At 38.4% G+C, this 15,206-nt stretch overlaps 1 protein-coding gene across 6 annotated transcripts in view; it reads left to right on the top strand.

The window, feature by feature from the left end:
- Positions 1-6,339: 6,339 nt before the first annotated feature.
- The window catches only part of ZNHIT6 (zinc finger HIT-type containing 6), a 112,907-nt gene continuing 104,040 nt past the window's right edge, over positions 6,340-15,206 (top strand). For all 6 annotated transcript variants that reach the window (XM_011284895.4, XM_019837352.3, XM_011284894.4 and 3 more), the window contains exons 1-4: positions 6,340-7,156; positions 8,289-8,354; positions 8,441-8,547; positions 8,632-8,717. In XM_011284895.4, the coding sequence (XP_011283197.2) occupies positions 6,495-7,156; positions 8,289-8,354; positions 8,441-8,547; positions 8,632-8,717 (921 nt within the window). In that variant the 5' untranslated portion in view covers positions 6,340-6,494. The remainder of the gene's footprint in view (positions 7,157-8,288; positions 8,355-8,440; positions 8,548-8,631; positions 8,718-15,206) is intronic.

Raw genomic sequence — 15,206 nt, 5'->3', positions numbered from 1 at the left:
TATACATCAATGAAACAGAATAGAAAGTCCAGAAATAAATCCTTACATTTGTGGCCACCTATTTTTGACAAAATATCAAGGCAATTCAAAGGGGAAGGATGGCCTTTCCAACAAATGGTGCTTGGATCAGAAGAGAATTGCGAAAAATAAATCAATTAATTTGTACTATAAAAAAACTCAAAATGGATTATAAATCTAAAGATAAGAGCTAAAACTATAAAGCTTTTAAAAAATATAGGAGAAAATCTTTGGGATGTTGGGCAAGCCAAAAATTTATTAGTATGACACAAAAAGCAGAATTCATTTAAAGAATTGATAAACTAGACTTCATTAAAATGTAAAACTTATGCTCTTTTAAAAGACAAAATTAGGAAAATTAAAAACAAGCCATATACTGGCAGAATACATTTGCAAACCATACAAGGACTCGGTATTATCTATTGCTGTGTAGCAACTGCCCCGAAACTTAGCAGTTTAATACATTAAATATTTATTATGTCACGCAATTTTCTGAATGTGAGGAATCGGCGCAACTGTTGGCCAGAGCTACAGCCATGTCAAGACTCGACTAGAACTAGAGAATCTGCTTCTGAGCTCACTCACATGGCTGTTAGCAGGCCTCAGTTCCTTGCTGGTTGTTGCTGGGGCTGCTGTAAGAATATCGGACAAACTGTATGGCTTAAATAATGGAAACTTACTTTTTTTTAAATGTTTATTTTTGAGAGAGAGAGAGAGACAGAGACAGAGACAGAGCACAAGAGGGGGAGGGGCAGAGACGGAGAGAGGGAGACACAGAATCTGAAACAAGCTCCAAGCTTCGAGCTGTCAGCACAGAGCCTAACACTGAGCTCAAACTCAAAAACTGTGAGATCATGACCTGTGTTGAAGTTGGACACTTAACGAACTGAGCCACCCAGGTGCCCCCAGAAACTTATTTTCTAATAGTACTGCAGGCTGGCAGTCCAGGATCGAGTGTTGGCGGTTTGGTTTCTTCTGAGGCCTGTCTTTGTAGATGACCTCCTTCTTGCTGTGTCTTCACATAGTCTTTTCTCTGTGTGCATATATCCCTGATCTTTTTGTGTCCAAATTTCCCCTTCTAGATATACACCAGTCATACTGAATTAGGTTCCACCTGAATGGCCTCAGTTTAAGTCAAACACCTTTCTAATGGACTTATCTCCAAATATAGCCACACTTTGAGGTACTAGGAGTTAGGGTTTCAACATATGAAGTTTGGAGGGACACTTCACTTCACTGTTACATGAGCCCTCCTGGTAGGGCAATTCAGAACATGATAGCTTGCTTTCCCCAGAGTGAAGTGGGAAAGAGAGTAAGAGAGCAATTGCCTGAAAGAGTAACCACAGCCATTTTTCAAACCTAGTCTCAGGAGCAACACAATATACTTCTGTATGCTGTCGGTAACACAGACCAATCCTGGATAATTTGGGAAAGTTTTATATCATTAAGGAATATCTTGGTAGCTATCTACCCAAGATTTTTATCCATAATATATGAAGAACTACTATAATTTGACAATAAAAAATAACTCTAAAAATAGGCAAAAGATTTCAATAAATAGTCCACTAATCCAGACAGAGAAATGGCCAGTAAGCACATGAAAAAATGCTCAACATCATTAGTTATAAAAGAAGTTCAAATTAAATTCATAGTGAGATACGACTATACAACTATAATGAAAAAGACCGACAAGAAACACCAAGTGTCGGCAAGGATGGAGAGGAACTGGAACCCTCATACATTGCCAGTAGGAATGTAAAATGGCATAGCTATTTTGGAAAACAGTTTGACCATTTCTTAAAAATTAAACATAAGGGAGCCTGGGTGGCTCAGTTGGTTAAGCATCCAACTCTTGATTTTGGCTCAGGCCATGATCTCAAGGTTCATGAGCTCAATCCCCACATCAGGCTCTGCACTGACAGTGTGGAACCTGTTTGGGATTCCCTGTCTCCCTCTCTCTCTGCCTCTCGCTCTCAAAAATAAATAAATAAACTTAAAAAAATTAAACATAAACTTGCCATATGGCCTAGAAATTCCACTCCCAGGTATCTACTCAAGAAAAATGAGACTGTGTGTGTGTGTGTATATATATATATATATATATATATATATATATATACACACACACACACACGTATGGGAATGTGGAAACAATTTTTTTCATTATACCAAACCTAGAAATAATCCAAATGCTCATCAATTGATGAATGAACAAAATGTGATATAGCCATACAATGGAATATTATTCAGCAATAAAAAGGAATAAACTACTGGGGCACCTGAGTGGCTCAGTCAGTTGAGCGTCTGACTTTGGCTCAGGTCATGATCTCATGGATTGTGAGTTCAAGCCCCACATCAGGCTTGCTGCTGTCAGTGCAGAGCCCACTTCAGATCCTCTGTCCCTCTCTCTCTCTCTCTGCCCTTCTCCACCTGTGCTCTCTCAAAAATAAGTAAAACATTTTTTAAAAAGGAATAAAATACTGATACATGCTACAACATGGATGGACCTCAAAAACTTTATGCAAAATGAAAGAGGCCAGGCTCAAAAGACCACGTTGTATTATTTCATATGAAATTTCCAGGAAGGGCAAATCTATGGGGAGGGGAAGTACATCAATGGTTGCCTGGGGCTGGATAAGGAAACAGGGATTCAATGCAAATTGGAAAAAGGAAATTTGGGGTGGGGTGGGGTACATGGAAATGCTCTAAAACTGGATTTGGGTGATGGTTGCACAACTATAAAATTTAAAACTAAAATTATTGAATTGTATGTTTATAATAGGTGTATTTTATTTCATGTGAATTATACTTCAGAGAAGCTGTTAAAAAGATGCATATGATAAAACAATACTATGTATTTCACAAAGACATATGTATATATAGGGAGCCATATCAAATGTATAAGAGTGAGGGGCAGGGTAATGACAGTAGGGATGTACAAATAGTGACAATATTAAGGAGAGGGTTGTCACGCATGAGAAAAATATGCCAAGAACCAGGGATTTGATTACCTCAACTTTGTCCTCCGTGATCTGAAAGAGAAAACAATTAAACAAAGCTATCATCAGCAGGACTTCCAAAATTAATAGTAGGGTGAAGAAAATAATACTCATATTTGTAGAATGCTTTACTGTTTACAGAGCTCTTGCACATACATTTTCTCATTTAATTCTCAAAATAGCGCTGTGAAATAAGTATAAATATCTCTATTTCATAAATATATTCACTGAGACTTGGAATGGTCGCATAGCTACTGGCAAAGGAGATTTAAACCCAGGGCTTTCCCCTACCTCCCTTAATTGGCTGATCCTATCAGATTTTTTCCCCCAGATATTTGTAGACAAGAGTCTCCATGATTTTATGCACTGAGGATATACAAGTCTTGGAGTTGTGGAGTGGCTGTATTTTTTAGCAAGTTACATGGAGAAGAGAGACAATGTGCCTTCAAAGAAAGAAGAATGAAGCCAATTCAGTGACAAGAGGCCATGTGGCCACAGAGGCACACATTCACACCCTCGTAGCCATGGAGATGTGCCACCCAGACAGAGTGCAGTCCAGCTGTCAGCTCTAGCTGCAGAGAGGCCTCTTGCCCACGATCGTGCCCTTTCTGGGGCAGACGGTATCAGATGACTGAGTGGGGCAAGATATAAAGTATGAGGCAGTTCTGCCTGAAGTGGGCCACTCTAAAAGAGAGATGCTTTCTCTGAGCTGCGTGTCAAGTTCACCAAGGCTTGTCAGACCTGTATCACAATTTGAATGCTTCCTCTGGCCAATTCTGCTTGCTCTCCTTTCTTTTCACCAGTATTGATTCCTAATAACTCCTATCAGCATTTGTTTTTGAAATGCCCAACCTGCAATACATCACAACGCATAGCCATACAAAATAAAACTCAGGCCTCCAGTCTTTCTGGTTCCTGCCTCTTGGGTGGACATAGCTGAAATTCCACTTGCTGGCCTTTATCTTAGGCTCTGACCAGAATGTTAATTTTCTGTTTCAGTGCTGCCACTAATAGCCACGTAATCTTGAGCAAATCATTTTATTTCTCTGACTCTTTGTTTTCTTACTTGTCCATTGAAGGGTCCGGAAAGGCCCTTCTAATCCTCCTTCTGCAGTCAGCCATACAGTTGACTACACAAAGTGTCTGCTGGGCCACTGAAATGATTTCAACCATCCTTAATATATACTCTTTCATGACACTTCAGTCACAGCTAAAAGGCTTTCCTAGAAAGCACTCCCAGGCTTCTGGCTGTTAAAATGAACGCGACTATGATTTTGGCAAAGGGCCAGTTCCCAAAGTGGTTAGGGGAGCTGCAAGGTGATGCCTGGCACAGAGGCAGGAAACAGAAGTGATAGTAGAGCAAGAAAATACAATCCTAAAGTGAAGGAGCTGGGCTGGTCCCACTATTCCAGTGAGGTGGAAAAAGGAGGGAAAGGAGTTTGAGGAACTGGATAGGAATTCAGTGACAGTTCCATATAACTTCTGCCTCCCTTTCTCTGTCCCTGTCCTGTCTCCAGCCTTGCATACAATGCCATGCTCTATACTCCAACAACCCAAAGTTCTCGCCTTCAAGACCACCCAAGTGTCACTTTTCCTTCAAACTACCGTTCAACAATACCACCACAATCTCTGATATTTCCATTAAAACTCCAGTCCCACAGCATTGATTGTTTAACTTAGGTAACTGATTAGCTGGGATGCTATTGAAGAGCCTTACTTGCATAACAATTTTTCCTCCAGTGACTGTGAAAAAAACACACAGATCATAAGAAGAACAAATGTAGGAACAAAAGTTTTAAAATCTTACAAAGTCTTTATGCATCTGATGTCTAATCTGTAGTTCCAGAACTTTCTTTGTGTTCTTAAATGGAAATCCAGATGGTTTTATTTTCTTGAGGATCAACACTCCTTTTTGTTGCTCCCATCTCACAAATCTTATCTTTAGCAAAAACCACAGGGATTCTTCCTGTCATTTCCGCTTTCCCCAGTGTAAATATGTAATCTAGTTTGAAAATCCAGTCAGGCTTTCTTTGACTCCATGGGCATCTAGCAGCTCTAAGTATCTCTGAAAGTGACTATCCATATGATTCCTCTGGAAACTTCTTTCTCACTACCCATCAAGAATATTTTACTAAACTTTCCCAATTTACTTCAGTGATCCTTCCAGCACTGCTTAATCCCTGGTGTCCCAACTAGGTTTCAAAATTATCTCCCTCCCTCCCTTCCTCTGCTCACCCAATCAAAATTCTCATTTCCTGACCAACTTGCCAATGAGTAATACAGCGAAATGCCCTGCATTGAGGAGGTAATACAAAGCAGCCTACAGGTGAGAAGTCATTTCTTTGAAGTCTCCTTATGCAGCAAGAAAACCATATCTCCTATGAAGTCTCCTTATACAATGAGAAAAACACCTTGCAGACATGATGTGATGATTCCTAATATACGTAATAGTGTATGTAATAATAATAATTTTGAAAAGTAACTGTGGGTTTTGTTTTAGGATTTTATTTTTAAAGAATCTCTACACCCAATGTGGGATTTGAATTTACCACCCTGAGATCAATGGTCCCATGCTCCACTGACTGTGCCAGCCAGGCGCCCCTGTTTTTTGTTTTGTGTGTGTGTGTGTATTTTTTAGATCTGTTCTCAGGGATTGACCTTCTGGCCCAGTCTTTAAGTAGGGAGATATCTAGATCTAGATAGTCTTAAAGAGAAAAATCCTGTAGGATTCTGGGAATGGGAAACTGGCTGTGTTGTGCACTGTTACAGAATTGAAGGAATAAAAGTTAATTTCTTCTTTCCTATCTGAAACCTCTCAGGATACCCTGTAACACTAGCCACCATATGTTGAGTTTATTTCAGTAACTATTAGCTTATTTCCACGCATGATTCCATTTAATCTTCACAATAATACTAAGATTTGTAATGCAGTCGTCTCCAGAGTACAGGTGAAGAATGAAGCTTGCAGAGGCGTGGCATTAGCTATTTCTTCCATTTTCATACAAGATTCATCCTTAATGCAAATCAGGGTGGGTCTTACCATCCCCAAACTGTCAGGGTTTTACACTGGTCTTCTCTGCCTGGCACCTCTGCTCTGTACGGAAAAGTACGGCCTCGCACAGATGAGGGGGGCGGGGAAAGAGGGCGGAGGCTGCCTCCCCCCAGGGGATGGGTTTGGCGAAGCCCCGCCTCAGAAGAGGGCTCATAGTGGGCGTGGCCTCACTCGGATTCTCTCTGAGGCTCTTGGCCCAACCGCCGCAGAACCGTAAAGGGCTCTAAGAGTCGTGAAGTGGAGAGGCACGGAAGCGTTGCTTTACGACGATTCGGACGGAAGCGCCAGGCCGGCGTTTGCTGCTAGCGGCTTTCGGGCTCACACGTGGGTGGTTTTCGGTGTTCCGGCTCTCAATTCATTCCTTTTGGCGTGGACAAGCCTCATTGAAGGACAGAGTGGCCGCAAAGGCCAAGGGTCGTGAGCTGATGAATATTGCTGTTGAAAATGAAGAGACGTTGGGAGGAGGTCTGCAGAGTGGAGCGGAGGGGTCGCGGCTACGGCTCAAGTCCGGTAGGGAGAGAGTCGGGGGCACAGCCGAGACCGAGGCCGGCCGTGTAGAGGCGGGGAACGGATTGACAGGAATGGGGAAGACAGAGGATAGAGAAGGAACTGGGCAAAGGGTAGAGGAAATGCGAGTGGACCTAACGGTTGTGAAGCAAGAAGTTACGGACTGGTCAGAAGTGGAAGAAGGGATGCTCGATGGCCGATGGGTAAAGCAGGAGGTAGAGGATGGACCTAAGGTGAAAGAGGAGAAACCAGGCACTTTGGAAGTGAAGCAAGAGATGGATAGTCGTTTTGTGGTAAAAGAAGAGAAGGTGAACGAAACAGATGTAAAGGAAGAGAAAGTGAAGGTGAAGGAAGAGGTAATGGACTGGCTAGATGTGAAGGAAGAGAAGAAAGCTACTATGGAGATAAAAGAGGAGGTGTTTGTTGGTCAGAATATAAAAAAGGAGAAAATGATGGATGAAATGTGTGTAAAAGAAGAGAAGTATTTTCCAAAAGAAGAAGTGATGGATGATACAAAGATGAAAGAAGAACCTCACATAAATCCCCCAGTGGGCTTCAAGCGGAAACTGGCCATGTCCAGGTAGGACAGGGAGAAATTCATCGGGGGAAATGCTGTAGAGTCCTCCGTTGTCTAGATTGAAGGAAATCTAGCAGCCAGATGTAGAATAATGAAAAATAAATGCAAATTTTGGTCCCTGGAGCCTGCCTGTTGGTGGTGGAGGGAAGGGGGAACTGGGAAGGCAGGGCTTTGTCAGATGACAACAAATACAGTGAAAATACTTCAGGCCGTTAGTGTCCAGTGGACAGTGTGGCCAAGTTAGGAAGTGAAAATTCTGGGGACCAGAAAACTCTTGGGCCAGATTCTGGTTTGACTTAATACGCTCTTGACACACTATTATTCTTAAAGAGATGATAGAGTTAAGGAAAAGTCCAATAAAACTAACAATGAAAAAGTGGAGAAGTTAAAATTAGATAAAAATGCACTTGAAGTCACTCAGTTGTCTAATTTATGGGTTCTATGAATATTTACTGCTTTTGATTTAATTTCCTTATAGTGTGTGATCATGTGACAGCATAGGAAATAAAATTGGGACCGTTAACTGTTAGAACACAGTGGGCCAAATAGAAATAACTGTAGTTTGGTTTTCAGTATCCCAAGATGCTAGAAGAGCAATTAAAGATAGATGATGGTTAATAGTATTTCTAGGTTATTTTAATCCTCATTCTAAGTTGGCTGTGGAGTTGAGAAGAACAGATGCAGCTGACATTTTGTAAATTTGACTGGGTCTTATATTCTTTTTCTGGTGTGTGTGCCTTTAAGTGTCTAAATTCATGGATTGGACTTCTCATTAATGCGTGCACATACAATTGTTAGCAGATTGCCAGGAATTACAAGTTAAAACGTTAGTGAATGATACCATTCTCTGATTGCAGTAGAAAAAAGAAGTCAAAAGTGAGATGATTTTTTTTTTTAATTTAATACGTCTTCTTGAATTACGTAGTACTGACAATATTGTAAATGTTATTTGGAGACCGTTTCTTAGAGAATTTTCTAAGGATGTTAGACAGCTATCAAGTATTTTATCAGTTACTGGCATATACTTTATTCACTGACTACCTGTCTGTAAATTGGTTGTGATGAGTAACTCACCATTTAAAGTTTATGAGTAAATAAGTAGAATTAATATTAAGTTTCTCGTGGGCTTTTGTAGGTGTGAAACTTGTGGTACAGAAGAAGCAAAGTACAAATGTCCACGTTGTATGCGATATTCCTGCAGGTATATATGTAATTTCCTATCTTACTACCTCTCTCTATACCCTTCTTACCTCAGAGTATAAAAGTACCTCCTCTTTGTCTCTTCAGTTTGCCCTGTGTAAAGAAACACAAAGCAGAACTGACATGTAATGGAGTTCGAGATAAAACTGCATATGTTTCCATACAACAGTTTACTGAAATGAATCTGCTTAGTGGTAAGTCATCTTACGCATAGCAGATTGGTGATTCCTGGCCATTGCGTATGTCATTTGTTTATTTTTCTATTTTGAAATTTTTAGATTATCGATTTTTGGAAGATGTGGCAAGAACAGCAGACTACATTTCTAGAGATGCTTTCTTAAAAAGACCAATTAGCAATAAACATGTAAGTATTTCTTTTCATCCCTTACAGTTACAATTCCTTTTACTCAGTTAGATTCATTTTTAAACCTAATAAATGTATTAAGTGACTACTGTGATCCAGAGCTATTGCGGTTACTAGTGATACATCTGTGACCAGAACAAAGTTCTTCCCCTCATGGAGCTTGTAGTGTGGGGAGAGACAGATGAGGAGAGGCACAGCTATAATTTCAGATAGAGTTAAGTACCTGTGGAACATAAAGCACAGGAAATTAAAGAAAATGAAAATGGTGTTTGTTGGGAGGAGATTGTGAAAGTATTTTCAATATAGGAGTCAGGAGAAGCTTCTCAAGAGATGACATTTAAGCAGTGATCTGAATAATGAGAAAGAGGCAGCCACGTGAACCTTTGGAAGAAGACTATCCAGGTAGTGATAAAAGCATAAGTAAAGACTGGCTTGGGGGGGGAGGTTGGTACATTTGATGATTAAAATGGGGACAGGGTGACTGAAACATAGTTGAGTGAGGGGGAGAATATTGAATATGAGGTTAGAGAAACTGGTAAGGGCTCCTAATACAGTCTAAGTGAAAATAGAAGCCATGGCAGTGTTTTGAGCACGTTTGCTTTTTCAAAGAGCATTCATGCTGCTGTCTGAAAAATGAGCATTAGTGAGCAAAAGTGGAAGATTGAAAGCAGGGAGTCCAGTTACAAAGTTATCACTGTGGTTGAGATGAGAAATGATGGTGGCTTGCATAATACTGTTAAATTATGGGGAGGTGACTAGATTCTAATTTTGAAGGAAAAACTAACAGGACTTGTTTTAATACAATTAATTTTCATACCCTTTTATCCCTTTTTCATTCCTTCAGCAGTATGCAGAATTAAAGTTTACATGTTTGAAATACATTGCAACTGCCATTCTAGAAATTCTTTAGTAGTGTTATTGAATCATGTCATGGAATTATGTTCCTTTTTCAAAGGCCATTTTGGCACTGGAGTTGCAGAATTTTATTGCTTTTAAAACACCTGATTTTATTGGTATTACTGTCCTGATACAGACTTGACATTTCACATATCTGAAAGGAAAATTATCATTCATCAGCATTTTTTCTCAAGAGTAATTAAGGGAAATTAAAATTCTGCTTAGGAGCACCTGGGTGGCTTGGTCAGTTAAGTGTCTGACTCTTGGTTTCTGCTCAGGTCATGATCTCATGGTTGGTGAGTTTGAGCCCCATGTCGGGCTCCTAACAGGCAGTGTTGAGCCTGCTTGGGATTCTCTCCCTCTTTCTGGTCCATCCCTGCTTGTGTGTGCGTGTGCATACATTCTCTCAAAATAAGTGAACTTTAAAAAAAAGAACATAAAATTCTTCTTAAAAAATAAATTACTCTTTAAATTTTTTGTTTTTATCGTGAAATCTTGCATACATATAAAAAAAGGATAAAATAGGAATACACTATTCAATGAATAATCATAAAGTGGACATCCATTAACTACCACCCAGGTCTAGAATCAGAACATTATCAACTTCAAAAATGCCCTGCCACTCCCTTGTGCCATTCCCTGATCCATTTTTTTCTTCTGAATAGTTTTCTAGTTTATGACCATATTACAATTTATTTATCCATTCTATTGTTCATGGGCTCTGGGTTTTCTGTAATAACAACAACAAAAAAAAAAACCTTAAAACTATGAACACTTTTGTTAATGAATTTTGGGTTATGTGCACACCTGTTTTTTCTAGGGTTTACGCCTGGGAGTGAAATTGTTTTATTGTGGGGTGTGCACATCTTCTGTTTTACTGGATGTAACCAAAACATTTTCCAAAGTGGTTATACCAGTTTAGACTCCCAATGGTGTCACATCCTCTCCAATACTTGATATGGTCAGGGTTTTAAAATTTTTGTAAATTTGATGGCTGTGTAATTTTACTGGGGTTTTTCACTTGCAGTTCTCTGATTCCTTATGAGATTGAGCATCTTTCAAATATTTTATTGGCCATTCGGATTTCCTCATGTGGAATTCCTGTTCAAGTCTCTTGCTCATCTTTTTATTGGTCACCTTTCTTTTTCTTACTGGTTTGTAGAGATTCCTTGTATTTCTTGGATGCCTGTTGGTGGTTGTATATGTTATAAATACTTTCTTCCATTCCCAGGCTTATTTTTCACTCTCTATAGTGTCTTTGATGAATAGATGGTCTTAATTTTTTAATATAGTCAAATTTATTGTACATTTCCTTTATTGTTAGTAGTTTTATGTGTTTATAAAGAAACTTATACTTTGAATTTATGAATCTCTTCTTCCATAATTATTTTCTAAAAGCTTTATGTAAAGCATTGCATCTTGCATTTATGACTGTAAACTACCTGAAATTAATTTTTGTGTATCATGTGGAGATCCCATTTAATTTTCCATATGGATAATCCACTTTCTTAGCACCATTTATTGAAAAATTTATCCTTTCCCTACTGCTCTGTAGGACCTCCTTTGTCATATATCACACGTCCATACATGCTTGCGGCAGTTTCTGACCTATCTGTTCTATTCTGTTGGTCTACTTATCTATATACACCAATACTACAGTCCTTTATTTGTAGTTGTTTTTTTTTTTTAATGTTTATTTATTTTGAGAGAGAGAGAGAGAGAAAGATGGAAAGAGCAAGCAGGGGAAGGGCAGAGAGAAAGCAGGAGAGAGAACCCCAAGCAGGCTCCTTGCTGTTAACATAGAGCCCAACATGGGGCTCGATCTCACAAACCGTGAGATCATGACCTGATCTGAAATCAGGAGTCGGAGGCTTAACCGACTGGGCCCCCAGGCACCCCTCTTAATTGTAGTTTTTTACTGCAACTAATTATCTCATAGAGTATTTCCTATGACTTTGTTCATTTTTTAGAGTATGGCTGTACTTTAGTATGGGTATGGCTGTTAGTAATTCTATAAAAATGTGAAGAATCAGCCTGTTGACTCTACAGTCCCCTAAATTCTCCTGGGAATTTTGATAGGGGTTGCATTTATTTTATAGAGTAACTTGGGTAATTGGACTTCTTTACAGTATTAAATCTTGAAATCCTTCACTGTGTTGTATCTGCATTTACTTAATAGCTTTAATATCTCTGATTTTCTCAGTGGAGATCTTACACATTTTTTGTTAGGTTTATTCCTAGGCACTTTATTTTTTCATGCTTTTTTAAATAGCATTTTCTTTGTTTTTTTATCTCTTTGCTGGTATTTAAGAATGAGATTTTTGTTGTTATTTATTTTGTGTTATTATAATCTATGTTTTATAGTACTAAAATTTATCCCAGTGCCTTATCAATAGACACCTTGAGATTTTTCAATTATGTACATTTGTGAAGTTAATACATTTATTAAACATTTCATCACAATTTCTTTTTATCTTTCTGTCCTTATTCTTCTCTTTCTCTTGTCTTACTGCCTTATGTTAGGACTTCCCATTCAGTGTCAAGTACTAATGTTGGTAGTAGATTCACTGCCCAAGGTTTTTATGGGGGCTGGTCACATAAGCACCCTCTGCCTAGCAGGTGCCAAATTCCAGACTCCCAGAAGAAAAGGAAATCAAACCATATTGTTTTTTTTTTTTTTTCAACTTTTTTTTAATTTATTTTTGGAACAGAGAGAGACAGAGCATGAACGGGGGAGGGGCAGAGAGAGAGGGAGACACAGAATCGGAAACAGGCTCCAGGCTCCGAGCCATCAGCCCAGAGCCTGACGTGGGGCTCGAACTCCCGGACCGCGAGATCGTGACCTGGCTGAAGTCGGACGCTTAACCGACTGCGCCACCCAGGCGCCCCCAAACCATATTGTTTTACAGACAATTCAGGCACAGTGAACCATACTTACTATTTTAGGAAAAGTTTTATGTTAGTTTAGGGAACCATTTACCAGTCAAATTCCCACACACTAGCCTAAAGATAACCGTCTCAGGCCCGCTATGTTACCTCTTCTGTACATACTGTTTGGCAACTCCTGATCATAGAGGGGAAACTTCCACAATTGCACCATGACGTTTGCTCTTAAATTTTTTCTAGAAATAATTTGATGACTAGATTATGGAAATTCTAGTCCTAGTTTGTTATCAGATTTTATCATGAATGGTAGTTATATTTTATCAAATACTTTTTCTGTATTTGATTATTTCATTTGTGTTCTTTTAATCTATAATTTTCTAATAATACGAATAATATTTTAATTGATTTTCTATTTTAAGCTAAACTTGCATGGTGTGTCATTATCATATCAAGCTTTTTATACTTTGCAGAATTCATTTGTATTATACATGTATATATACCTTATCCATGCATTCATTTTGTGTTTCTGTGCATTAGTGAGATTGACCTCTCATTTTCCATTTTGGTATTCTCAAGTTTCTGTATCAGTATGATTCTAGTTTCAGGAAATTATTTGGAAATGTTCCCATTTTATTCTTGGATGCATTCACTAATATTGTAATTACTTCTTCCTTGGGAGTTTGGTAAAATTTATTAAGGAACCAGTATGGGCTTAGAGTTTGGGCCACTGAGGTATATTCTTTACTATTTGTGGGACCGTGTGTAGGTTTTCTACATCTTCTTGAGTTAGTATTAATAGATTACATTTTTCTAAGAATTTGTTCATTTGACCTAAATTTTCAAATTTATTGGCATAAGGTTCTTCATAAACCTTCTCCTTTACATGTCTATAGGAGTTATAGTAATTTCTTTTGTAGCATGGTTATTTATGTCTTTTTTTTCCTAGATCAGTTGCTATTACATGTTTTTTTTCTATTTTGTTAATGTGTCCTCTTAACTTTTGTTATATCTTTTTTATGTTAGCTTAATTGCATTATGATCAGAGAACATACTCTTTTAAGTTCATTCCTTTAAAATGCATCAGGACATGGGGCACCTGGGTGGCTCAATAGGTTGAGCATCCAACTTCAGCTCAGGTCATGATCTCATGGTTCGTGAGCTTGAGCCCCACATCGGGCTCTGTTCTGACAGCTCAGAGCCTGGAGCCTGCTTCAGATTTTACGTCTCCCCCTCTCTCTCCCTGTTCCCTGCTTGCCCTCTGTCTCTCTCTCTCTCTCTCCCTCTCTGTCAAAAATAAATATAACATTTAGGAAATCAAATCAAATCAAATCCATCAGGACTTGTGTTTATGGCCCAGCATATGGTCAAAGTTTTAATGTTCTCTGCTTGAAAAAAATATATTCCGGGGCACCTGGATGGCTGAGTCAGTTGAGTGTCCAGCTCCTGACTTAGGCTCAGGTCATGATACCCAGGTCATGGAATCAAGCCCTGTGTTGGACTCCCGTGCTGAGTGTCGAGCCTGCTTGGGATTGTCTCTCCCTCTCCTTCCTTCCCCTGCTTGCATTACGTATGCATGTGCGTGTGCATGCTCTCTCTGTCTCTCAAAATAAATAAACGTTAAAAAAAACTTCTGCAATTGCTGAATATAGTACTCTATATATACTTTTTAGGTCAGATTTATTAATTATGTTCAAATTGTTTATAATGTTACTTTTTTTTTTTGGTCTGTTTCGTCTATAATTTTTAAAGAGAAGTATGTTAACATTTCTCAATAGATAAAATCAAACAGATCTGTGAGTTTCCCTTGTGGTTCAGTTTGTTTTGCTTTGTGTGTTTTAAGGCTAAATTATTAAATGCATACCTCACGAAATACTTCTTGGTGTATTTAACCTTTGGCATTATGAGGTAACCCTCTCTGTCTCTAGCTTTTTTTGTACTTTGACTAACATTTACAAAGCTGTGTCAGTTCTTTGGTTGGTTTTTGTGGGGGCTATTTTTTTCCTTACTTAAGGCCTTTCTGTGTCCTTATGTTCTGGATATAGTTGGTTTCCAGTTTTTCTCCCATCTGACAATCTGTAACTTTTAACTGAATCATTAACCTCATTTACATTTTAATAAAATTACCTGTATATTTGACTTTAAGTGTGTCACCTTAGTTTTGCTATTTGTCCCAGTTTTTTTTTTCTTTTTCTTGTCTTTTGGGCTGATTTTTTTTTTTTTATCATTTGAATTTTTCTCTTTTATCAGTTTAGATAAATTTATCAGTTTAGATATGTTTATATATCAGTTTAGATATATACCCTTTTTCTATCCTTTCGTTGGTTGAGCTATACATTACAATATGCATGCTTAATTTGCCAATATCTGAAGTTAAGCAGTACCTGAACCAAATGCCTAGACAATGCAAAAGACCTTAAAACAGGAGTTGGCAAACTTTTTCTCTAAAGGGTCAAATAGTAAATATTTCTTCCAGGCCAATATGGTTTCTGTCACAACTACTCAGCTCGGCCATTGTGTAGCAAGAAAGCAGTCATAAACAATATTTAAACAAATGGGTGGGGGCTACATTCCAACAAAATGTATTTATAAAGATAAGTAGCAGGCAGATATAAGTTTATCAGCAGTTAACTTAAATTCCATTTAACCCTATACTGACTTTTCTTCCTGTCTTCAATTCTTTAAATTGACTTTTTAAAAAAATCTCCA

The sequence above is a fragment of the Felis catus genome, chromosome C1, assembly GCF_018350175.1.
Source record: "Felis catus isolate Fca126 chromosome C1, F.catus_Fca126_mat1.0, whole genome shotgun sequence".
NCBI lineage: Eukaryota > Metazoa > Chordata > Mammalia > Carnivora > Felidae > Felis > Felis catus.
The sequence above is the reverse complement of the archived record's forward strand: the minus strand, read 5'-3'. Positions and strand labels throughout refer to the sequence as shown.